Here is a 25876-nt window from a genome sequence, read left to right as displayed (position 1 = left end):
ATTGCCTTTATATATTCTTAATTTAGAACTTAGAAAACTTAATCAAACATTGAAGACCTGGTTTATAACCGAAAAAGACTAAAAAGTATTGCAATAGCTGGCAAGAAAGTAGAGCTATGCATAAAGGAAACATATTCTTAAAGCTCGAAGATTTTCTTTAGTTTTCACCACTGCAGAAAAGTCATATTATCAAACGGGTTGATTGCTAATAAATAAGTATAATAAAAAGTAGTAATCGATTTATTTTGATGTGTACGTGCCATATACGCTTAAATAATAAGATATAACAACATAAATAACAACCATAAGATAACAAAATATATACACAGTGTTTAAAAATACCATAGAAATGAAAACAAATCGACATTACGTTTGTGTTTACCAATTGAAAACAAAATACATTCCAAGCCTCAAAATGACAATTATTATTTTCATTCTGCTTCATATGAATCCTGATTGATGAAACTAAACATAACATACGTATTACAGATCTAAGGAGTTATCTACCTTTCCTATAAAACATCACTATATCATTGATGAAACTAAACATAACATACGTATTACAGATTTAAGGAGTTATCTACCTTTCCTATAAAACATCACTATATTATTGATGAAACTAAACATAACATACGTATTACAGATTTAAGGAGTTATCTACCTTTCCTATAAAACATCACTATATTATTGATGAAACTAAACATAACATACGTATTACAGATTTAAGGAGTTATCTACCTTTCCTATAAAACATCACTATATTATTGATGAAACTAAACATAACATACGTATTATAGATTTAAGGAGTTATCTACCTTTCCTATAAAACATCACTATATTATTGATGAAACTAAACATAACATACGTATTACAGATTTAAGGAGTTATCTACCTTTCCTATAAAACATCACTATATTATTGATGAAACTAAACATAACATACGTATTACAGATTTAAGGAGTTATCTACCTTTCCTATAAAACATCACTATATCATTAAGAATGAATTTTAGTTTCCTTTTAAGGTGGTACCAAACACCTTGACTAAAACTAGTTTGGCTCGTTTAATTTTCATAAAATTTTGACAAAATATTTACTTTGACCCTTTGACAAAAATATAAAAATTCAAAAAACTTGAACCACACACTTCATCGGAAAAATTTCATTGGATAGATAGCAGTTTGACAAACACTAATTTTGATCATTGAGAAGCTTAATATTTCCTTAACATTAAAACGTGATTAAAACGTACCTTAAATGATTGGTAGATGTTCTATCGTGCCATGATTATAAATCAGAATAAAACGAGATGTGGGAAAACTTCACGAGATAGTAACCAAACGACAAAAAATAACCAAATCAATAACAGGGCAACAAACTATTTGTTTGAACAACTGAAAGATTTATAAATAATATGTTAAACTTATGATTCACTTGAAGATATAAAAAATGTAAAAACATTTAACTTCCAAAGAGGCTACGTGTACAATCAAGGTTCCTTATCTTTTTGTATTTCCAATGGTATTTTTAAACATAGTAAAATTTACCCGTTTTTTATCATTAAGAAAATAAAAAATAAACATTAATAACTGATAAAATAAAAACTAAAATCAACTAAACAAAGCACTTCATTTAAATTGAAATTCAGCTTAAAAACAAATTTTCCAAAAGGCAATCAAAACTTAAAAATGAAAGACCGACTAACAACAAGTGCAGACAAACGCTATATAATAATAAATTATAATGAAGTCTGATAATAAGACTCTTAAGAAAGTACAGGGTAATGGGGAGGTAACAAAACAGTAAATATGTATAAAAATGTAAATCAAACACTATATTATAATAAATTAAAATGAGGTCTGATAGTATAACTCTTATGAAAGTCGATGGTAAAGGGGAGGTAACAAAACGGTAAATATGTATAAAAATGTTTAAAAAATTTTAATAGGTCGTTGCTTAAGACAATGTTCATATTTATAAATAAAAGCTTGGTTCTAACGCTCCCAGTTTCAATGTAAATTTTGGTTATCCAAATATATATATATATATCTGTTTATTAATGCTGACAAATATATTTGTATAACTTTTTGTTAGACTGTAGTGGTTGTCGTTTGATGCTGAATATCATATATGTTTTTCGTTCATTATTCTGTACATAAAACAGGCTGTTAGTTTTCTCGTTTGAATTGTTTTACATTAGTCATTTCTATGCCAACCAGAGCTGACTCTCATTATGAGTTAAACTTATTGCTGATAGCCTTAAAGCTGTTAATTTCTGTGTTATTCTTTCTATTGTTGAGAGGTGGAGAGATGTCTTATTGGAAATACCATCTCTTCTTATTTTTATATAGTTAAATCAAATAACGATAGTTATGTCACGTGTATCGATTCACAAAAATGTTGTTTTCGTTTTTATGTTATTTGTTTATATTATGACATGAAGATCATCTTTTCCATTAGCTATCTGTAACCGACCACATTGCTTTATGGTATCATTTCATCTCTTCAATCTGAATTCTTGCAATTGTGACGCTCAACTTTGGTTTTGTTTGATTTTTTCTGTTTTGATGGGCTCCCACTTTTCGTAATCTTCTTATACTTAGGCATTGGATATTTGTACTGAAACACATGCATTGTTGTTGGATAGGACCATTTCCTATCTCGGGTGTTATACTTTAGGATGTTTACTGCTAATGTACTGGCAATATACATTGAATGCTTTATGAAAAAGGTGGCGTCTGCTAAATGGAAACCATCTTAGACCAGGAATGTCTTCACTGTGCCTTTAACAAAAGCCCTACATATTGGACACTTCCGCAAAGCTGGTGCGCAGTCGGAACAACTAACTAAATGTCCACAAGGGAGGAAAGCTATAGTGGCATCGAACTCCAAACATATTTTACAAAGGCGTTGATCTCGTAACTGTCTATTTTCTTCAACTAATAACTCCGCATCTGCAATAATAAGGTTCAAAGTAGAAAATCACCGTTTAAAAAATCGGTTCAAATCTTAAAACCTGAAGATGTCTTATGATCATTTTGATGATACAGCTAACCAAGAAAAAGGTTTATCTGATTGAAAGTTGAATAGAGGTACATTTTTAAATGGAGAGAACGCATTTTCTTGAGTCTTAATACTTTGGAACCTTTTTAGAATCCAGTTATAAAAATGAATTAATATTTCTGACTTACCGTCCAAATTTGATTCACTCAAATCATTAATAAGGGGTTCAGGTATATCATTTTCTTGTGTGGTTGCATTAAGTGACAAGTCATTAGTGGATGTATCGTTACGAACTACATTAGCTGAGTCAGCAGAACTGTTCTGTTGATCATTCTCTAGTAAAACCGTCATGATATCAGTTGCTGTGAACGTTCCACCTACACAGTATAAAAGATACATGTACATATGCTTATTAAAGAGAGGGACGAAAGATACCAGAAGGACAGTCAAACTCATAAACTTATTAAAAAAACAACATTGACACGTCTATTGTCTGCTTAGGATAGTCAATAGTAATCAGCGACTGTACAGGATATACTTGTTGTTTGTTAGTTCTTCTTGTCGATATAATGAATTTCTATGCAACTGTCATAGTCCACCATTTTCTACATAAGTAAATACCTGTACCAAGTCAGGAATATGACAGTTGTTATCCATTCGTTTGATGTGTTTGAGCTTTTGATTTTGCCATTTGATTAGGGACTTTTCGTTTTGAATTTTCCTCGGAGTTCAGTATTTTTGTGATTCAACTTTTTATAGAAGTGAGAGATTTAACTAGCTATAAAACCATGTTTAATCCACCATTTTCTACAAAAGTAAATGCCTTATATGAGATATCAGGAATATGACATTTCTTATCCATTCGTTTGATGTGTATGAGCTTTTGGTCTTGCCGCTAAGCTTGATAAAGTACTTTCCATTTTGAATTTTCTTTGGAGTTCGTTACTTTTGTTATTTTACTTTTTACTAAAGATTACTCGCTATCGTTCAACATTCAACTCATAGTGAAAATATTGTTATACATATGCATTATCACATTGACATACTTTTTTTAAAGCATGGATACAAAGTAAGAAATTATGTTTTAAATTATTTTAACAATCAACTTTATATGTTCAAAATTATCTGAATGTAAGAACTACAAAGAAAACTCTGGCTTATCTTTAATATAACGTATATTTAAACGTAACTACAGTAAATTCAGAATTTTTTGCGATGTTGTTATCATTGCGAAAATTGCAATAAGATAAATGTCGCCAAAATTGCGTCGACTGTTCAACAAACGCCAACATAAATGCAAGCAATAATTTCTGAAGTTCCTAAATTTTGTTCGTCGCCTCTTAACCATATAATATGTATGCTTATATATAATGCAGCAAACTCTTTTCATGCGAACCTAATTGAAAGCTAAAAAGAGTTACTTTCCGCTTTTTTATCACTATTATCTCAAATACTCAACATTAATTTTTATTACTTGTGTTATTCCCCAAAAATTAAGAAATAAGTTAAAGAATATACCTGGTTTATCCGGTAACAATTGCTGGATAACTCGAAGCACCTGTTCTTGCGTGTATCCCATCTCTAAGACACTCCTTGCTGCTGCTGTATCAAGATAGCTAGTACTGCTACTTTGTTGTGGATTGCTGTTTGAATGTAAATGGGGGACATTTTGAGTTGTTTCTGTCGTTTGAAAGGATGTTATTTGGTCACTTTTCTTACTTTCTTCTTTGTTCTTAAATCAAATAATATTAACATGTAAATGTGAAATGAATTTCTAATAATTTAAATGATGCAAATGGAGATATTGAAACTGAATGTTATGATTTAACTTAACTAAATATCATGCCTCTTTAATTGACTTACCAGTTGTTCATGTTTTTCTTGGACGGCTTTTATAAATCTTTCACCCTTGTTCTGACGTAGGTAAGTGCACTTCGGAAACCATCTAGCATGTTCCACCCATGGATCATCACCGGCTTCCCAATTTCTAAGTCCACCGCCACAGAAGAAACATCTGGTGTAGTCCTGGTAACCAGCAAACAGGAAACCAGCTGTTGCCATTTGTTTTGGTGTCTGGTCTAAATAGGAAGGCCATCCCTGAAAAGAGCTGATTCTCACTTGTAAAGCAGCGTAATTCGGGTATCTGGGATTATCGAAACCAATACCAAATGAAGAAGTGTCATTATTACTTATTCGGCTTGAACTTGTTGATTCATAACAGCCACATGCTCCATGTCTAAGTGTGTTATTCACTTCCGGTTCTAAGTATGTGTCTTTTTTGTTTTCTGTATGTTCCAAATTGGTATTGACTGCATTCCTGCTTGGTTTCTGTTCCACATATTTGATAGTATCATTTCCAATTAGTTGATTGTGACCTGTTGCTCCGTTTGAATTAATTGTAGAATTTTGTGTTTTGTGGCTTAAAGTTCGGTCATCAGACAAACCACCACTTTGTTGTTTTCCTATAGATTGTTGTAAATTTATGCTTGGTATGGAAACAGATTGTGTTGGTATATTACTCAATCTTGCATCCCCAGAAGTCATATGTTGCTGTCCATTTGTAACAATATTACAGTTACGAAGATGTGGACATGAGGGTGAGAGTCGTCTGTGTATTTCTAATGGATTATCGCCACGTTTCCAGTTCCGGTATGTTATTCCACATGCGTAACACTGTACGTTATCATCGTTTCCTGTGAAATAAAATCCTGCTTTAGATAGATTACTTACAAAAATGTCTACTGATCGAGGAAAATTGTTAAATGAATGAAGTCGTAGAAGACTATTTGACATGGATTCGTCCGTAGATATTGCACTACCAGAGGACAAGCTATCAAAATAAGTATTCAAAGTCACTGGCAATATATTTAGATACTGCTTTGGTATCCATTGAAGCATGAATAAGTAGTCTAACAAGTCGAACAGACCTTTGGAACGTTTAGATGACTCTTTATTGGTTTCTACTTCAAATTTCAAGTAATTATGAAATTTTGTACAAACGTTTTCTTTCCTTTCCGACTGGACATCTATTAATGTTTCCACTTCGTCTAATGTTTCTTTGATTGTGTTAAGTTCTTCTTGCAAGTTCGTCGTAATTCCCGGCTTTGCGTTGCTGTCGAATAATTCTGTCTTCATTGCAGATTGAAAAACCTCTATATTAGTGTTCGTCTGTCGCATCAATTTCAGATGAATTCGCGACGTACTTGATTTCATTTTTGATATACTTTGTCGTAACTGAACATATTCATGTTGGTCGAGCTCACCCTTGCAAGTAATTACACTATTAGACCTTTTATATATCTGCTTTGAAAGCGTAACAGAGAGAGTGATCATATCTGGGTTTTGCACACAAGCTTCCTCTGATCGTGGTGACAAACCTGTAGACTGTTTACACATTTCTGTTCTCTTTGATATAATTTCTAAAAAAAAAAAATATGAATTCTTATATGATATTTTGTAGATAACTATGTAAATTACATACAATGGCCAATCATTATTTGTTAATGTTATGAATATGACTTTCTTGAATAAACACTCCTAAATATTAAAATAATTTTTCTTCATGCACAAATTCATCAAACTTTTCACAAAAATATCTTACAACAAAAACTTATTTCTTCTTGTTAGATTGTTTATGAAATAATTCGCTGGCTTTTAATTGTGTACTCCAGGTGTGCGTTTCATCGACACGGGAAAATAAGCGGTTTAAATTTCTTTGTATTAGATGAGCTTTTAGACAAATCGTGCTTCGAAGACATGTTTGAGGCCAAAACAAAACAAAACAAATTAAAATCAAATGCGAGCATCAAAGAACATAACCAAAGAGTTTTAAATGGACGATGAATCAAATTTGTGAACAGGGGTTACTTTCCCATGTTTCCCTAATTTGAAATAAACTTCAACGTTTTATCACTGCATATTTCCTAAAACTAACTAATATCTCTATTTATATAAAGTAACCAAAGACATGGTTTTAGAGATTGTGATACCATCATAGACAAAGCTATACCGAATTCGTGGTACATGTAGTTATGAATTCTAACAGAACTTGGTTCACTTAACCATTGGGCATTTCCACAAATGATGTCGTTTTCGTAATGCAAAACTTTTATTAAGATCTAAAGGGGGAACTAAAGGTGATGGAATCAAGAAGGACGAGAGGTTAGCCGAACTTGGTAAAAAAAAAACATAGTTTTTGATTAGGGAGACACATTCTAAAATTTCAAAATATTGTCTGAGTTGTGATACTGCATAATTCAAAAAAACAATATCCATATTTTCATGTCACTACCGAGCAAATTCCATACCACCTTTTATGTTATAAAAACTGTGGCGGACCAGGGGGTTCCGGGGGTTGGAACCCCCCTCTTTTCTTTGGACGATCAATGCATTTGAACGGGGACATATGGTTGGAACCACCTCCCCCCCCTTTATCCTGGGTTGGGAGGCCCCTTTTAAAAATGGCTGGATCCGCCCCTGAAAAGGTCCAAAAATGAAAAATGTAAAACAATTCAAGTAAGAAAAATTAACGGCCTGGTTTAAGTACAATGCAGTAAACGAAAAACAAATATACAGCAACAAACTGAATTGTAGGCGCCTGTTTATACGGCTCGTCAAAACATAGTTTATATTTTATATTATATATAATTTGCATCCTTGTACTGAAGTTTGATATGCTGTCAAAACAGGTAAACATTCACACTAGAAAAGCATGTACACACGTTTAAATATATTTAAAGAGACTAGGTTTACCTTTTGTAGATTATGTTGGTGATTCCCTCACTGACTCATATTCATAATGACGACAAATTGAATTTACTGCTACATATATACTAGTATGACGTAATATCTTATATTTAGTTTGACGTAATATCCTATATTTAGTTTGACGTCACTCCCTTATAGTGATTCAAGATCACATGACATAAACAATAACAAATTTTGAAAACACCCACGTATCAGCACGTATCTATTTTTATCTAGGGTAAAGGTACAGATTTTCGCTTCGTTTAAAGAGCAATGAATATATGTATCGCTTATTATTCATTTATTATGACAGTATGCGAGTATACTCTAGAAAATGTAGCTGTATCGTGCTTTCTCAACAAATTTGATAACAAGTATAAGTTTGTTTTTCGTAAATTGTTTTGTCAATGTAGTTGTTTCATAATAATAATGTCGAGGCCTTATATAGCCGCCTATACGGAATGGGTTTTTCTTATTGTTGAAGGCCGTACGATTGCTTATTGTTGAAGGCCGTACGATTGCCTATTATTGCTAACATCCACTTCATTTGAAATCTGGTGGATAGTTGTTATTGGCAATCATACCACATCTCATTAGTGTTATACATATCACTTGGAACATATTCAATCATTTAGGATAAATTACGTGAAAGTTTTCTGAATTATAAGAAAGATTTAAGAGAACATACTCGTAAGTCAGTCAAAGGTGGACTTATTTCTCAATAATTTCTGTTGGTATAAAAAAAACTATTTAGATTAAAAGAATTTTAAGATAGGCAAGCACTATGCTAGATCAGAATAGATATACAAAAAACTACATGTATATAGATAAATCCGTGACAAAGGTTATTAAAAAAGAAGCATGTTGGATAAAGTTGAAGATGAACACAATTTTGTATGTGAATGTCCCCTTTATAATCTTTTGAGTTCTATGAAAAGATTTTGAAAAGTTCTAAAAAATTCGAAGTGTTAAACACAGGTGCAAAGTTCAATTGACTGCTTATTCAAGAAGACCTAGATGTATTGAACATTATTGGAACTTATATTAATAAATGTTTTGAACTCAGATCCTTGTTATATGTAACATATTAAGAAAAATTGGCTTTTAATATCAGATTATTACATGGCATTTTTCATAAAATATGTATTATCAGCACAAGGTTCAATATCAGCCAAAGAGCCGAAGCATGTGATAAGTTTTTCATATCAGCCCGCTAAACACCATATCGGAAAATATGGAATTCACGTAAATTTAATGCTTTTATTATACTGTAAAATTTATAAGTTATTTACTCTAAGTATATGATAATATTTGATATCATCTGTTTTATTACTTGCTTATGGCTCCAATAATAAAATTATTTTCATATTAGATAAGATTTTCAAAATCATTTGTATCTCTCAATTTATATAATATAAAAATTCATTGTAATAAATTACTTTGCTCATCATGTGACTTTTATTTAGAATAAAAATATCTATCTTTATGTAGTCAAGCAGTATGCACGTTTAAATCAACTTATCGAAATCCTTGTCTTTTGCACAGGCATATTTTGTCTCTAAAATAATGCAAAAATTATAAAAAGTATTTCACCAAAACCTTTTAGTTTTTCTATGAATATAACTTATCTTCAATGTAGTAAATTTGTAAAAATCTTACTGTTGAGGTAGTTCTAATGGTAAGGAGTTTCTATTTTTAGACACAAATTTTCCCATTATATCAATGCCATTCAGAATCTCTCTTGACTTGACGTACATGTATAAGATGAGATAACTCCATCACTAACAAGTATTAATGAAATTGACAACCTCTGAATCGAAATATAACAAAAGTTCAAGACCGAGTGTCATTTAAAAGATGAAAGTTATAGTAAGGTATATAGTATAGGTAATTAGTTATCATACATGTAAATGTAATACATCTATGGGTTATAGGTTTACATACAGAAACACTGTTCACGTTCAAATGAAGCTAAAGGTTACATTTTTATAATTAAATATGAGAAGGTGTTACAAATTAAACGAAATGCTTTCAGAAATGAAATTAAAAAAAAGTAAAATTTACCCGTAATTGTTATCCCTATCTATTTTTTTAAAAACAATGCTTAAAAATTACTGTTTCGTATCCTTGATTTTATTTTTATAAGGTGACCGGTGATTTGAGAACACTAGAAAAGTAACTCTCACTCAAATTAGGTTATTAGTAAATAGTTAATGGCATAATTAATTACAAAACTTAATTTTAACCACCGTGAGGGAAAAAAATATTATAAGAACGTAAAATCCAGTGTTTTGGTCATTTACCTAGAACCAAAATAATATTTCAAAAGCATAAATTATTTTGACAGGGAAAATCATATGCCCAATAAAACAGACAGCAATTAGGGGGGGAGGGGGACGACGAAACGACAAACAACAATTACAAAACATAAAATAAATAGCTAAATATTGAACAACACAAATTTGAAAACCCACTAAAAATCAAGGTTAAACTCTGGTGCTTCAGAAGATTAAGCAATTCCTGCTCCACGCGTCACACCCATTGTGTTGCTCCTATAATAAGATGCATCCTTGCAATATTCTGTTTTTTTGATATATACACTGTACATACAACAAATAATTGATCCTATGTGACATTCCAGTATATCTGTAATCCTATCCAATCACAATTGTGTTAACCACATACAACCATTCTTCAGTCTGGTGACTTAGAGGTCTTACAAATACTTTATATGTTGGGCCGAAGGTGATCAACTATACTAGGTGTTCCCCGAAATACTTAGATTACACGCAGTTTTAGATAGGTGGTTTCATACTTTATCATTGAACCACTGATATTTATATACTAATGAAATAGGACTTCTCAACACGGAAAAAACTATTGTATTCACAGATCATAAAACTCATTGAAAATTCAACAAAAATAACCGTTGGATTTCTTCCGCATTCCTCTCTATACTTATGAAGGGCTTGCATTGAATCAAAAACTTCTCAATGAAAATTGTATATGACCTACTACAAATTGTTCAACAAATATGATATAAATGATAAGTTAATATGGATAGATAATTTATTTTTCTTATAACTTGAAAACTGACAATATCATGACAAAATATGAAACCGGACGGATACAATAACAACAGTATACAATACAATATGAATAAAACTAAAAACTAGAAACACAAACCCCTTAAAACCGATAATGAACTCGGAAGCTCCGGAAGTAAGGAGCATCTCCAAATTTAGTAGGCATTTTCAATTTCGATATATAAATTTACTTATTTTTATTAGAAAACATGTAATATTCTGCAGAAGAAATACATGCATATTTCCTTGTAACATAATTAGTAAATTTCCTTTGATATTCGAGTACGTTAACTTCCGTTATTTACAGAGGAGTGAAAAAACTTTTTTTTTAATTATTGCACTATCGTTATGCGCTGTTGACCGCTGTCATAGGAAAGGCAAAGAGTAAGTGGAGCTTTGACCAGTGCAATAAATTCCATTCCAAAGTTTGTTAATGCATTGTCATCCGACTCAACCTCCTTAAACTAGTAAAAAAAAATAAAAACACAAAATATAATATTTCAATGGCCGTGCAATTTCCTTATAAATTTGAATAAAGAAAAGTGCAGATAAAACAAATTTACAAACTATTACTTCGGTGGTTTGGGACTTCATTTACTTTTGGGTGACAGAACTAATTTAAACTTTCTAAATTTAACCTCTTTTGCATGTACCTTCAAATTTATAGAAATACCAAAATCAAGACAAGACAAGAACTCAAGTACCTTCTTCAATAAAATTGAGAATGGAAATGGGGAATGTGTCAAAGAGACAACAACCCGACCAAAGAGCAGAAAAAAGCATTTTTAAGGAACACATTGTCCTTTTTCTCCATTTTCTAGCAACCTTGCCCATTGTATTTAAATGTAGAAACTGGTTCCCATCCGGCCTCTTTTGATGTGGTACCTTTTTTCATCGTGCCATTATACATTCAAGAAATATATGTCACTGGATGTTCATCATTTCATCCACTATACACAATGTTTTTCTACGTGAATTGAGCATGCTTCAAATATTTGTCACTGAATATTACGAAAATTATGTATTCAACAATAACTCAATTAATCGATCTTTTCCTGCTGTTTTCAAAGGAATAATACTTAAAACAGTTTTCCTTTTTATCACAACTATGAAACTTCTTTTAAAGCAGGCAACATGGATTATAGAGGCCCCTCATTGGAGTGTCCAAGTAATCACATAATCACACTTTTTTGCCAATATAATCACAAAATCATTAATTTTTTTTTTAAACAAGATAATCAAAAATACAGTCCTAGATTATCAAATAAAAAAATAATCATGAAATATTTGGTCTGGTAATTAAATAATCACTATAAAAACGGCCAAGTAATCACATAATCAAAAACCCCATGAGGATGTTCATTTAAAATACAAATCCTAACTGAAAAATGTGAAAACAAATGCTGCTCTGAGCCTTTATGTAAAAATAAAAGACAATACTTCATAAATATGTGTATGTTCAAATAAACATATTTCATTATAAAAAGCAAAGTTTTGGCTTCATTTGTAAGCGTTTAACCTTTGACAAATGTCATCTTCAATTAATATTCTAAATTATATATATTAACACGCATTCCTCATTAACATATTTGATGCACTCATGCTGTATGCGCTTCTTGTATTAGAAACGTTAATTTGTTAAATCCACACAACTGATTTTGTGTCATGGATGGATACTCCATATCTTTTATTTTTCTATTTGTATATATAACTTGTTTGCATTCTCAAAATTATTCTGTAAGAATCAGGTTCATCTGTAGGTGAAAGTTACGATTACCTTGGCATGTGAATTGTAAATAACAACTCCCCTTAGCTGGTATATATAGCATTGTTTTTGTACAACACATAGATAGTATATGCGAGATGAGTCGGACATTTATTCTAAGATAAGTATAAATTATATCGCTTATGTTTTGTTTTATTCGAATCTCTTTTACATAAACGACTTGATTGTCTACATTTTATGTTAGAAGTGAAAAAGGATAGAACTTATATTTAGGGGAATGAAAGTTATCTCTCTTCCTTCAGAAATCCCAGTTATACAGTTTGAACGTACGTACGTAGGTCATATATCAAGAATTCTCTGTTAAACGGATTAAGTACATCTCCTACACGGATGTACTTTTGTAAGTTTTCATCACTTTAGATAACATCATTTTTGTTCATGTTGAAATTTATGAAACCATTTTCACATTACTCATTAACGATTATAAACGAGGTGTGAGTGTCAAGTAGCATTAGTTGTAAGCTGTTTATTTCCTGCTCTTAAGTGGAAATTCTTCAGATGAAAAGAGATCTAAATTTTGGAATTATACTTAAAAAGATATTTACTACAAACTTAAAGTTGACTTTAGATGGATTTGGCTATTTTTTTAGGTCCTTTTTGGTTATATAGCTCTTCAACTGTTTCGGTTCTTATACATCCTTGGCTTTCAAATTTTCGGATTTGAGCATTCCTGATGAAGGTAAATCCAGAAAAGCGTTTCGGATGCATGTAATTTATAACGTGTTGTTTCATTTTTTAGGTATCACCCCCAGTTTTTGGTGGGGTTGGTGTTGCTAAGTCTTTAGTTTTCTATGTTATATTAATGTACTTTTCTTTGTCTGTCAATCATTTTACTTTTTTAGCGATGGCGGTGTTAGTTTATTTTTGACTAATGCGTTTAAATGTCCCTCTGGTATATTTCGCCTCTCTTTTTCAAACGATTATTAAGTGACAAAAACTGCTATTTCACAGGGACGATGATCTCAAGGATATTGTTGTGAGCTTGTATTTTGTGTATAATTCTTTACCTGTTAACCTATTTATTAATTCATTTAGTATGCCCCGCCTATGATAGTAAGCCTATGTTTTCCGGTCTGTGTGTCCGCTGTTCGTCCGTCCGTCTCGTATCAGAGTTTTCGTAAAAGGAAGGTAACAGTTATGATTGAGGTAGTTTATCGTGAAATTGTGGTCACTTCAACTTGATATACAGAACTTGGTTTCTGCAAAGCACACGAATGCGAGATACTTCGGATACTTAGATAAGTATAAATTATATTGCTTGCGTATTGTTTTTTCTCGATCACATAAGCGACTTAATCGTCTATAATAAAACATATGAAAATTTTCGGAGTAGCTGTATACCATATAATTACATATTAAGTAATAAAGGGTGATACCAAATACCATATCATACCATACCAAAGAAAATTCGGAGTAGCTGAAGACTGTATAATACCACGTCATGGAATGCTCGTGAGTAACTGACTAAATATTTTACCACCTCAAGTGATGCTTGGGGTTACTGAATATCATACAATACCACGTGAAGGAATGTTCGGATTTACTGAATACAGTATAATACTATGTGAAGGAATGTTCGGATTTGCTGAATACCATATAATACCATAGGAAGGAATTCTCGGAGTAACTGAATACCATATAATACCACACGAAGGAATGCTAGGAGTTACTGTATACCATATAAAACCACACGAAGGAATGCTCGGGGTTACAAAATAAAATATCATACCACGTGAAGGAATACTCATAGTTACTAGATACAATATTATACCACGTGAAGGAATTCTCGGAGTAACAGAATACCATATAATAGCACGTGAAGGAATGCTCTGAGTTACTGAGTATAAAATATAATACCACGTGAAGGAATGCTCGGAGTTACTGAATACAATATAATACCACGTTTAGGCTGCTTTAAGTTACTTAATAGCATATAATGTAATATCAAGGAATGCTCGAAGGTATATATGCAAACCCAGAGTTACTGAATACCATGTAATAGATTACATAACACCAAGGAAAGCTCGGAGCTAATGAAAACGATATCATAACGCGTGAAGGATTGCTTGGAGTTACTAAATAAATATAAATATTATATAATGAAATATCAATGATTGCTCGGAGCTATTGAAAGCCATATAATACGGCACCAATGAAAACCTAGAGTTACTGAGTACCATGTAATACCCTATTGAAAAAGCCGTTGAGCTAATGAATGTTAAGGACACTTAAAGTGAACGAGCGGGCATGAACATAATATCGAACCAAATTCAATGTTATTTTCAAACGTGTTTTTATACTATTATTAGTAATAAACCTCTAAATTTCTTACCTAGCCTGCAGTAATCGGTTCTTGGTTTTGTTCCTTTTCTCTACTATAATGTCAAACGTTTTTATACAATATGTATACGTAAATTTTCAAAAAGTAAGCATTTTTAGAAATAAAGTACATCGTTAATTTCTATAAAGGAAAACAAATTTAATTGGAAAAAGGGGGATGGATTTCCACACCAAATACCTGTCCTGTCCTAGTTGTTTATTTTTGGACAGGTATTTTTAGTCTATTTTTATTTTTCGTTTCAGTTTTCTTGTACTCCTTTACTTCCTGGAAGTAGACTTCGATCTGAACTAATACAAGAGAAAAAAAATGATTGATTTTTTAATTGTATCTGAAAAATAATCATAAAATATATTTTTACTTATACCATAACACTAAAAAAATTTAACTAAATTTAAAACATTCATATCATTTATTTTCTTTTCTCTAATTCTTCGTCAATTTATCCCTTTCTGCACCCATTGTATAAAAAAAAAATTAATCAACGTGTGGTTCGTTTGATCTCAGTTCTTCATTGGTTAAAATCCGATTATGACGTCGAATTTACTTGCTTTCCTCTGAATTTCCTATTGTGACGGCATGAAAAAAGGCGACCATGCCTGATGACGTCACATAGAAAGAACACATCTTTTACAGATCATTCGAAAAGACGGAATAAGTTTGCCTGCATATTGTTTGAAAATCATTAGAGAAACAGATTCCACCACCAAATCTCGTGTAATACGATATTTATCCACTCTCGACAATTAAATTTTAAATATTTAAAACGCTCGGCGAGCCTCGCGTTTTAAATTTGAAAATTTAACTGTCTCGAGTGGATAAATATCGTATCACACTCGATGCAGTGGTAGAATCTATATTTATCATTTATTTTCTGTTGTCAATTATAACATAATGATTGTATTTTGGGTTTTTTCAACAAGCTTTTTGAAAAATAAGGAGGATTGATAATTTCCATTAATTATCTAAGTTCTTAGTAATTATTTTTTTTAGAATTCTGATCCTCAACGGAATCTCTTTACTTACTACTTAGTCTTCAATTTATTTATTTGCATTCGTTTGAACATATTTCGACAGTTTTATTATCTATTGACCGTTGTCAGTGCATGTACATCCGCGAAAATAAGTGGATCGCAAAATAAACTACAGTAATAAAAACAAGAATCTCACATACAGCAAACACTAGCATCGACTTTTTTTTTAAATATTTATTGTTATTTATAATTTTGATTATATTGGTGCATATTTTGTTTATAAACGGATTTTGTAGTATTTTCAAGAAAGAGTATTAGCAGTCTTAACGGGTTATGCCCGGATGTAGCCGAACTAGACAGTCACGAAAATTTTAGCTCCAACAAAAAATGTGGAATTCAATGTAAACTACGGAAAACATTACAGAGGGGGGGGTGCTTGCACGGAAAAAACGTGAATTAAGACATAATTTCACGTTGAACGTGAAATAATTTCTGTCATGAACGTTGCACGAAAAATAAAGACTTTGATGTGAACCTTTTGTGACTGAGTCACTGTCTTCTTGTATATATATACTCTCTGTTTTACTTAATATTCCCGTTTAGTATACACATTTATGATATAAATGGTTTACGGCTTTTAAAAAAGTATTTCTTGACGATCCCTGCCAAGTGTTTGAATTTTATTTGAAAAATACCGAGCACGCCAAATAAGCATTTGAAAATCACGATGCACGTAAAATTAAATAAGCAGAACACGTTGAACGAGGCACCTGTCTTGCACGACTGAACGTCAAATAAAAAAGTAAAAACACGTTGAACGTAAAATAAAAAACGGCGATCACGTTGCACGAAAATAACCCTTTACCACCCTCATTACACAATAGCTGTTTTGATTATTTTCTTCATCTTTCGAACTTTTACTACATTGAAAACAAGGACACGTTTGATAACAATTATTATTTATTTGTTCGAAGTTTAGTCTTGTATGTATTCGGCAAACGTTGCCAAGGAAATTCAACGTCATAAATAGTATCTAATAGTTTTTCATTGTTCTCTTAAATGGCGTCTTAGTAACAATTCGTATATAACGAAATCTATAGATAAAAGTAAAGATTTGTTTATATATTTGTTTTATTTGTGAGTGCCGAACAGAAATAAAACATGTCCGAAACAAACGTAAACTTCAGTCAAAGTGCGGATGAAGTACTAGTTTTTTTAAAAAACATTCAAAACATTGTTTCAAAACTTAAATCTCGTATTGAAAATATTGAAAAAGAAGTGAGCAAGATAGAAGATATAAAGATACAATTAATTTCAATGTCTTCCCAAATAAATGATATGAAAAGGCGTGTTCAGGAGGTCGAAGACCGACACTAAAATAGAGGACAGCGTCGAGGAGATGAGTCATATTGTTAACTCGGCATTAGATAAATATACGGATAATTCGGATCAAATCGAAACTCTAAGTAAAGCTATAATAGCCCTTCGGAATACCGCAAATTTAATAATCGGGAACTCGATGAAGTCCATGTATCTAAGTTGCGATCTCTTGACTGAAGAAGATGTCGTAGAAATGAAGTGGAGATCTATGAAAAATAATTTAATTTTCACTGGGCTAAGGTATCAACCAGACGAGGATACGGAAATGAAAATACGCGATTTCCTCAACAAAGAGCTTGGCATTAAAAACAATATATTATTTGGAAATGTTCATCGATTCGGGAAAAAAGATCGAAACGGTATTAGGCCTATAGTGGCTCGCTTCACATCCAGACGAGATCTTGATTATGTCTTGAAATGCGCGTACAGATTGAAAGGTACCGATTATGGGATAAAGGAACATTTCCCCAAAGAAATAGAAATAAAACGTAAGAAACTTTACCCTATATTAAAACAGGCTAAAAAGGACAATAAAAAAGCGGTTTTAGTACGAGACCGATTATATATCAACGGAGAACTTCACAAACCGCATCCAAATATTACAAACATTTCTCAAGGGAGGGAATTTAGAGATAGCCTTATTAATAGACCAACAAATTCTCAGATTCAAGTGAATAGTGGCCCTCCAGTTCCACCAAGGTCCAACAAACGTTCAAGAACAAATTCTGACGAGACAGAAAATACTCATTTATAGGACAGGTCAGCAAGAGGTGAATTGAAATTTTCATTTTTAAACATATGTGGACTTAAATCAAAATCTTTAGCACCAGAATTTTCAGAACTCGTTATCAACAACGATATTTCTATATTTGTCGAAACAAAAACAGATAAATTAGACATTATATCACTCCCTAACAGATATAGTTGTTTTAGTAAACATCGATCAAAGTTTAAAAGAAAGTCAGGTGGCATAGTCATCATTTACAAATCTGAACTTGAAAAATTTCTTACATTTCCAAAAACAAACTCGGAATTCGTACAGTGGATACAATTTTCGAAAGATCTTTTAAATGACAATGTATTAATGGGCTGTGTATATATACCACCAGAAGGATATAAATACTCATCGGTAGATGCTTTTACTGAAATTGAAAACGAATTTCTTCATTTGTCTGAACCTAATTTAAAAAACGTCTTCATAGGGGATTTTAATGCTAAGACATCTACATTACCGGATTATGTTATCCCAGATAAACATTTACTTGAAATTCTAAATACTGATGATACACATACGTTGAATTACTTTTCCGATTACAATAGGCTCTTTACAAATAATATTTCTTTCCGACGATATAGCAAATGTGCATGTCGACCAAATGCGTATGGTCATCGATTTCTAGAATTGTGTAAAAAAATGACTACATATATTGCAAAATCAAGAATAGGTAATGACAAAACAGTAGGAAAAATTACTTGTAATTGACGTCAGTGTCGTTGATTATCTAATACTTAGTTCTGATCTTTTTCAAATGACAAAGAATTTCGAAGTAGAAGAATTTAATCCTATCAGATGTCCACTGTAACCTAAAATTTACTCTGGAATCTAAACCATATACTAATATCAACAATGTGAAAACCGTTGAGAAGCAAGTTATTAAATGGAACAATAATAAACAAGATAAATTTGTCAAATTTGTTAAAGAAAAAAAGTCTGAAGAAATACGGGACATAGAAAATATTCTTGATAAAATAATCGATCGAAATGATACTGTACAACAAACCGATATTGACACGGCAATGAATAAAATTTGTGACATATTTAACAGCTCTTCAATCTCAGTGTTTGGAACAAAATGTAAAAACCAGAAATATACAAAGCACAATGAAAAACCTTGGTATAAAAGAGGATGCAAAGGCAAAAGAAATTTATTTCATCAGGCTAGACAAAGATACGGGAAAATAAAGAGTGAAGAAAATAAAAACGCTCTGAAAGAAGCAAGTAAATCTTATAAAAAAGAACTAAATCGAAGTTATAATGACTTACAAATGAATACCGCGAAAGATCTTAGAAAACTGGCTAAATCTGACCCAAAACTACTTTGGAAAAAACTAAATAGTATAGATACCAACAAATCAAATAAAACTGATGCTGTTAAAATTGAAGATTTTTAAGAACATTTTAAACGTCTAAGCCAAGATGAAGTAATTGAAGAAAAATCAGACATAGATTTAACAAAGGAACCACCAGAGAACATTAACAGAATTTTAAATTCTCCAATCACAGAAGAAGAAATTTTGAATGTCGTCAAAAAACTTAAAAACAATAAGGCTTCCGGATATGATGGTATTGTGAATGAACATATTAAACATACGGTTAAGGAAATGTTGCCTATCTATCACAAGTTATTCAACATTGTTTCAAATACTGGAAAGGTCCCATATTCATGGACAATGGGAATTATTTAACCTATCTTCAAGAATAAAGGCAATATATATGATCCTAGCTCGTACAGACCAATAACTTTAGTGTCATGTCTAGGGAAAACTTTCACATCGATCTTAAATGAAAGACTTGGGGAACTTTTAATTGAGATCAATCTGATTTTCGAGGCTCAAACAGGATTCAGAAAAGGTTATAGTACATTGGATAACATATTTGAATCACATTCATTAATATCAATTTATCAAGCTCTTGGAAAAAAACTCTTTTGCACTTTTGTGGATTTTTCGAGAGCCTTTGACAAAATCTGTCATACATCTTTATGGATAAAATTACAAAAGGCGAATATTTCCGGGAAAATTTTTAAGGTAATATATAGCATGTATAGTGATGTTAAATCATGCGTTAGGAATGGTAACGAAGTGTCAGCCTTTTTTAACTGTAACATTGGAGTGAGACAGGGAGAAAATTTATCCCCCTTTTTATTTGCTGTTTATCTAAACGATCTTGAGTCTTTTTTTGCTGAAAATGATGTTCAGAACTTGCAAGTTATGGAAAATATTTGCCGCAGTTATTTGCATATCTATATAAAACTTTTCGTTCTTTTGTACGCCGACGACACTATAATTATATCTGAAATGGCCGAATCAATGCAACAAGCCTTAAATGTTTTTGAAAGATACTGTGTCCGATGGAAGTTAAACGTAAATTTATCGAAGACAAAGGTTGTTGTGTTCTGCAAGCGGAAATCACGAACATTACCAAAGTTTCAAATATTTAACCAGTCTATTGGAATTCAAGATTTGTATCCATATTTAGGACTAACTTTTAACTACAATGGTTCATTTGAAACAGCGAAGAAACGTCTTAGCGAACAAGCACAGAAAGCACTTTTTAGTCTTGATACAAAGATAAGTAACCTCTCAATACTTGTCGACTTACAGTTACAACTGTTTGATGCACTTATACTTCCAATTCTGACATATGGGTGTGAAATATGGGGATTCGGAAACAATTACATGCTGGAAAAAATCCCATTACAGTTTTGCCGGAATGTGTTGAAAATTAGATCTCGACACCAAATTTTATGACATATGGAGAACTTGGTCGTACACCAATAGATACCGTAATAAAATGTAGAATGGTGTGTTTTTGGAACAAACTTCTCGCCAATGAAAATAAACTAAGCCGTATACTTTATCAAATTATGTTCAACTTAAAAGGTGATCACATGTTCGAATTGATTGACTATATTAAATCGATTTTAGACAATTCCGGACTTAGCTATGTTTAGACTCAGCAATTACCATTAGATGTAAATCAACTAAAAATCGTTCTGAAAGAAAATCTTAAAGATGCATTCATTCAAAAGTGGCATAGTCAAATTGACAACTCATCCAGAGGAGAATTTTATGGTCTTTTTAAAACAATGTTTGGCTTAGAAAACTATCTTGTACAATTATCACCAATCGAACGTGAATATATTTCAAAATTAAGATGTTGTAATGTAAAAATTCCAGTAGAGCTGGGTAGATAGTACAATATTCCAAAAAACGAGAGGACATGTAATTTGTGTTTAAATGCTATTGGTAATGAATACCATTATTTATTTGAATGCAATTCTATATTAGTAAAAAATATCAGAAATCAGCACATTCCAGAATACTATGTTAAATATCCCAGTGCAGAAAAAATGAAAGGACTACTATCATTGGTTAATATTAATGTACTTAAGAATGTATCTTTATTCGTTTCAAAGTTAACGAACATATTATAAAGTAAAGTAATTATTAATATATTTCATTTTCTAAGTTGTTTTATTTATTTCTATGATTGTATGTGATTGTATTTTGTATGTATTTACCTCTTGTTTCACATGTCAATGTGACGGAGTGTTTTTAAATAAAGTATATTGTATTAAAAAAAATTAGTATAGCAATAAGATGGGTTTTGATTGCCAGTAATACAACTATCCACCACTGACCACATGACGTAGATATCAGCATCTATAGGTTACATTATAGTCTTTAACAATAAAAAAAAATCCATAGCGTATAATAAGCTATAAAAAGGCCTTTATAATATAGAATAAAGATGTGTTATGATTGCTAATAAGACAGCTACTCAACAGAGTAAACATAACGTGGATTTAAGCATCCTAATAAGACTTTATTACAATTTCTTGCTCCACTTGAAGAAGATGACGAGATAAAAAGAAGTATTTTCGGCATCTAAATACATGCGCGTCCTTTCCACAAGTAATGATTAGGATACAATTAAGGCCTTCAATATACAAAATTATTTCGAGATACGGCTATTTTCCCTGAGGCCCGCAGGATCGAGGAGAATGAATCGAATTTGAAATAATACTAGTTTTGCTGCATGTTTCGTGTTTTTAAGTCGTTTTTGTAAAATACATTGATGTCTTTAATTTAATGAGAAATGTACCCAAATCATGGTAGCCTCCGCAGAATTTCCACTTGATAACAATTAGTTATTTCTACGTAGAGCAGAAGCGTCACAAATTCAACAAGTGTTAATTTTACTATATGTACATTCTCAAACAGTTCTTTTGTCTACATGCATTGTGCCGCGTAGAAAAGGGATTATTTTGTTAATGGAAAGAAAAACATGAAATAATATCCTTTTTATAGTTTATGTGTTACTATAGTAAAGTATGATAATGAAAAGTACCAGATGACAAAGTCACATGACAAATATAATAGAGTTCAATGACTTTCAATTTTAGGCAAACTATTAGCTTTAGATGAAAAAATCAAAATGATGGTATCATTGGTGTAAGGATACATCTATACTCATTCTTGTTGAAAGTCACATTTCAAGAATTTGCCATTTAGTCGTTCATTTCACGTCGTGGTGACGTTTTTTGGATTTATTTGTTTTGTGAGATTCAGTTCATAAATCACATGTGACCAACAATTATATACCTTCTTGTAAGGATGTATCAAATGGAGTGCAGCAGCTTTTATAAAAATTGAGTCACTCTGAACTACACATCATGCATCAGTTACTTTGGGGAATTTACATCTGATAGTTCTTAAAATAAAAATAATAATTTGCAATAATAAAGGGTCTTGATGGGGTCCCTCTTTTCTGTAGTCTTTAAAAAATAATTAAAAGTTTGTTTTGCCCATTATTTTTTATTCTTTACATTTTTGTATCAAATTATTCTTTATTCTTTTATTAAAATATCTTATCTTATCTTATCTTATCTTATCTTATCTTATCTTATCTTATTATTTTGTTTTGCCCTATTTTTCTCTATTATTTATTTTTTGGTCCATTTTCCTGTAGATTCGACACTTTGTTTTCTCTTCTGTAAAACCCATCCAGACCCTCATAATATCTTAATACTTTGAAAAATAAATTCATATAACCTCCATATTCTTTTCAAAACATTTTGGAACTATTTGTTCAGGCGCATGAAATAGCGGAAATAATGATCATATTCTATAAATTTTGAGGCTCTACTTGAATAAAATTCAGTTATGCCTCTATCACTGCTACTCCTGTACTACTTTAAAACTAGACGGGTTCAAGTAGAAGGAAACTCGAACTGTCTTTAAAAAAACTATCCGTCTATGGGTACAACTCGGACCATCCGAAGAGCAATCTGATTAAACTACAGATCATGTGTTCAAGCTATGCTCAGAAGAATCTGACAACACTCCGATTTACTTTCTGTTTTAGTAAAGATTACATCAACCAATGAAATTCGGACTTCAAATTTTTGAAGGTGTGTTTTTATCCGACAAAATCAAAGGATCCCGAAAGGTTTGTGAGACAGAAAGAAGAATGGAGCGTTTTCAGATCATTGTCAGCAAAGTTTGACCATCGGTATTTGGAAAGCCATACAATTTACCTCAATTTAGGATAGACTCTTGAATTTTGAGGAGTCAAAATAGGATGAACGGATCATATAAACCCGAAGGCAAATATAATACAAGCCCAAACGAAAAAATATAAACAAGTCTAAATTGAAAACAACGTTCAAACCTACGATTGCGTTGGATAAAACCCGCAATTTTTATACGTGTGCATGCAAAACAAATTTCTTGTTAGAGGGGTCTAAATACAGCACAAACAACATTTTCCAAAAGACCAAAAAAGTGAAAAAGTATATTTTAACAAAACGCATTTGACTAACAGGTCGAACAACAAATGTTCTTAAACCCTGCTGACTGCCATTGGCGATTGCCAAATAAACGGATCACCGATGTAATAAATGGATCTTAATTATAAATTTAATACTAAACAGAAAACAATAAACTTGCGGAAAAGATGATATACCGCAAACAAAAGGTGCAAAGGTTTTTGTACACCATATCCGGATTTCGACAATTAATGTCTCTTCAGTGATGTTATGAATCGAAACGGTATTTGGAAAGCTATACAATTTACCTCAATTTAGGATAGACTCTTGAATTTTGAGGAGTCAAAATAGGATGAACGGATCATATAAACCCGAAGGCAAATATAATACAAGGCCAAACGAAAAAATATAAACAAGTCTAAATTGAAAACAACGTTCAAACCTACGATTGCGTTGGATAAAACCCGCAATTTTTATACGTGTGCATGCAAAACAAATTTCTTGTTAGAGGGGTCTAAATACAGCACAAACAACATTTTCCAAAAGACCAAAAAAGTGAAAAAGTATATTTTAACAAAACGCATTTGACTAACTACAGGTCGAACAACAAATGTTCTCAAACCCTGCTGACTGCCATTGGCGATTGCCAAATAAACGGATCACCGATGTAATAAATGGATCTTAATTATAAATTTAATACTAAACAGAAAACAATAAACTTGCGGAAAAGATGATATACCGCAAACAAAAGGTGCAAAGGTTTTTGTACACCATATCCGGATTTCGACAATTAATGTCTCTTCAGTGATGTTAGGAATCGAAACGGCATTTGGAAAGCCATACAATTTACCTCAATTTAGGATAGACTCTTGAATTTTGAGGAGTCAAAATAGGATGAACGGATCATATAAACCCGAAGGCAAATATAATACAAGCCCAAACGAAAAAATATAAACAAGTCTAAATTGAAAACAACGTTCAAACCTACGATTGCGTTGGATAAAAACCGCAATTTTTATACGTGTGCATGCAAAACAAATTTATTGGTAGACGGGTCTAAATACAGCACAAACAACATTTTCCAAAAGACCAAAAAAGTGAAAAGTATATTTTAACAAAACGCATTTGACTATCAGGTCGAACAACTGATGTTCTTAAACCCTGCTGACTGCCATTGACGATTGCCAAATAAATTGATCACCAGATGTAACATGGCTCTTATGTTTAATTTAATACCAAACAGAAAACAATAAACTTGCGGAGAAGATGGTATACCGCACATATATATATATATATATATATATATATATATATATATATATATATATATTTATTGATGAAGCGTACTCCTTTAAAAACTAAGCTTATATATATTGTCTATTGATAAACATGTATTTAGATTTCTGATTTTGGGCCCAGTTTTCAATTTGGTCCAAATCGGGGTCCAAAATTAAACTGTGTTTGATTTCGACATAAATTGAATATATATAGGGTTCTTTGAAATGGTGAATCTAAACCTGTATTTAAATTTTGGATTTTTTGGGCCCAGTTTTCAAGTTGGTCCATATCAGGGTCCAAAATTAAACTTTGTTTGAATATAACAAAAATTGAGTTTATGGGTTTCTTTGAAATGCTGAATCTAACCATGTATTTATAGATTTTGGATTTTGGGCTCTTTTATTAAATTGGTCTACGTTGAGGTCCAAAGGGTCCTAAATTAAGTTTTACGTGATCCTGTTTGGGGGTCCAGATTTGCATATATCATTTTCATGCAGGAAAATCCGGTTTGCTGTCACTCTGACAGCCTCTTGTTAAAATCTAAATTACATAAAAAGGGTGGGGTAACAGAACCCCAACTACAGCCCCTATCAATTCTAAAAGTATTGAAGTGAGCCCCCCCCCCCGAGCTTATTTTTGGTTTGAAAAAGTCTCTTTGCTAAGTCATTTGAGAAATGAGTTGATATCTATGAACCCTAAAAAATAGAACCAAATTCGTCTTTTATTTTGTAT

At 31.7% G+C, this 25876-nt stretch overlaps 1 protein-coding gene across 11 annotated transcripts in view; it reads right to left on the bottom strand.

The window, feature by feature from the left end:
• Positions 1 to 224: 224 nt before the first annotated feature.
• Positions 225 to 25876, bottom strand: part of LOC127731965 (baculoviral IAP repeat-containing protein 3-like) — a 56607-nt gene continuing 30955 nt past the window's right edge. For 2 of the 11 annotated variants that reach the window (XM_052240912.1, XM_052240930.1), the window contains 4 exons: positions 4521 to 4560; positions 3191 to 3379; positions 816 to 2953; positions 225 to 738 (listed from right to left, as the gene is read on the bottom strand). In XM_052240912.1, the coding sequence (XP_052096872.1) occupies positions 2757 to 2953; positions 3191 to 3379; positions 4521 to 4560 (426 nt within the window). In that variant the 3' untranslated portion in view covers positions 225 to 738; positions 816 to 2756. Of the gene's footprint in view, positions 739 to 815; positions 2954 to 3190; positions 3380 to 4520; positions 4735 to 4865; positions 6422 to 7754; positions 7793 to 25876 lie in introns of those variants that run through there. The other 9 variants (XM_052240918.1, XM_052240928.1, XM_052240913.1 and 6 more) reach the window with 9 other exon arrangements.

Source organism: Mytilus californianus, unplaced genomic scaffold, assembly GCF_021869535.1.
Source record: "Mytilus californianus isolate M0D057914Y unplaced genomic scaffold, xbMytCali1.0.p SCAF_21, whole genome shotgun sequence".
NCBI lineage: Eukaryota > Metazoa > Mollusca > Bivalvia > Mytilida > Mytilidae > Mytilus > Mytilus californianus.
The sequence above is the reverse complement of the archived record's forward strand: the minus strand, read 5'-3'. Positions and strand labels throughout refer to the sequence as shown.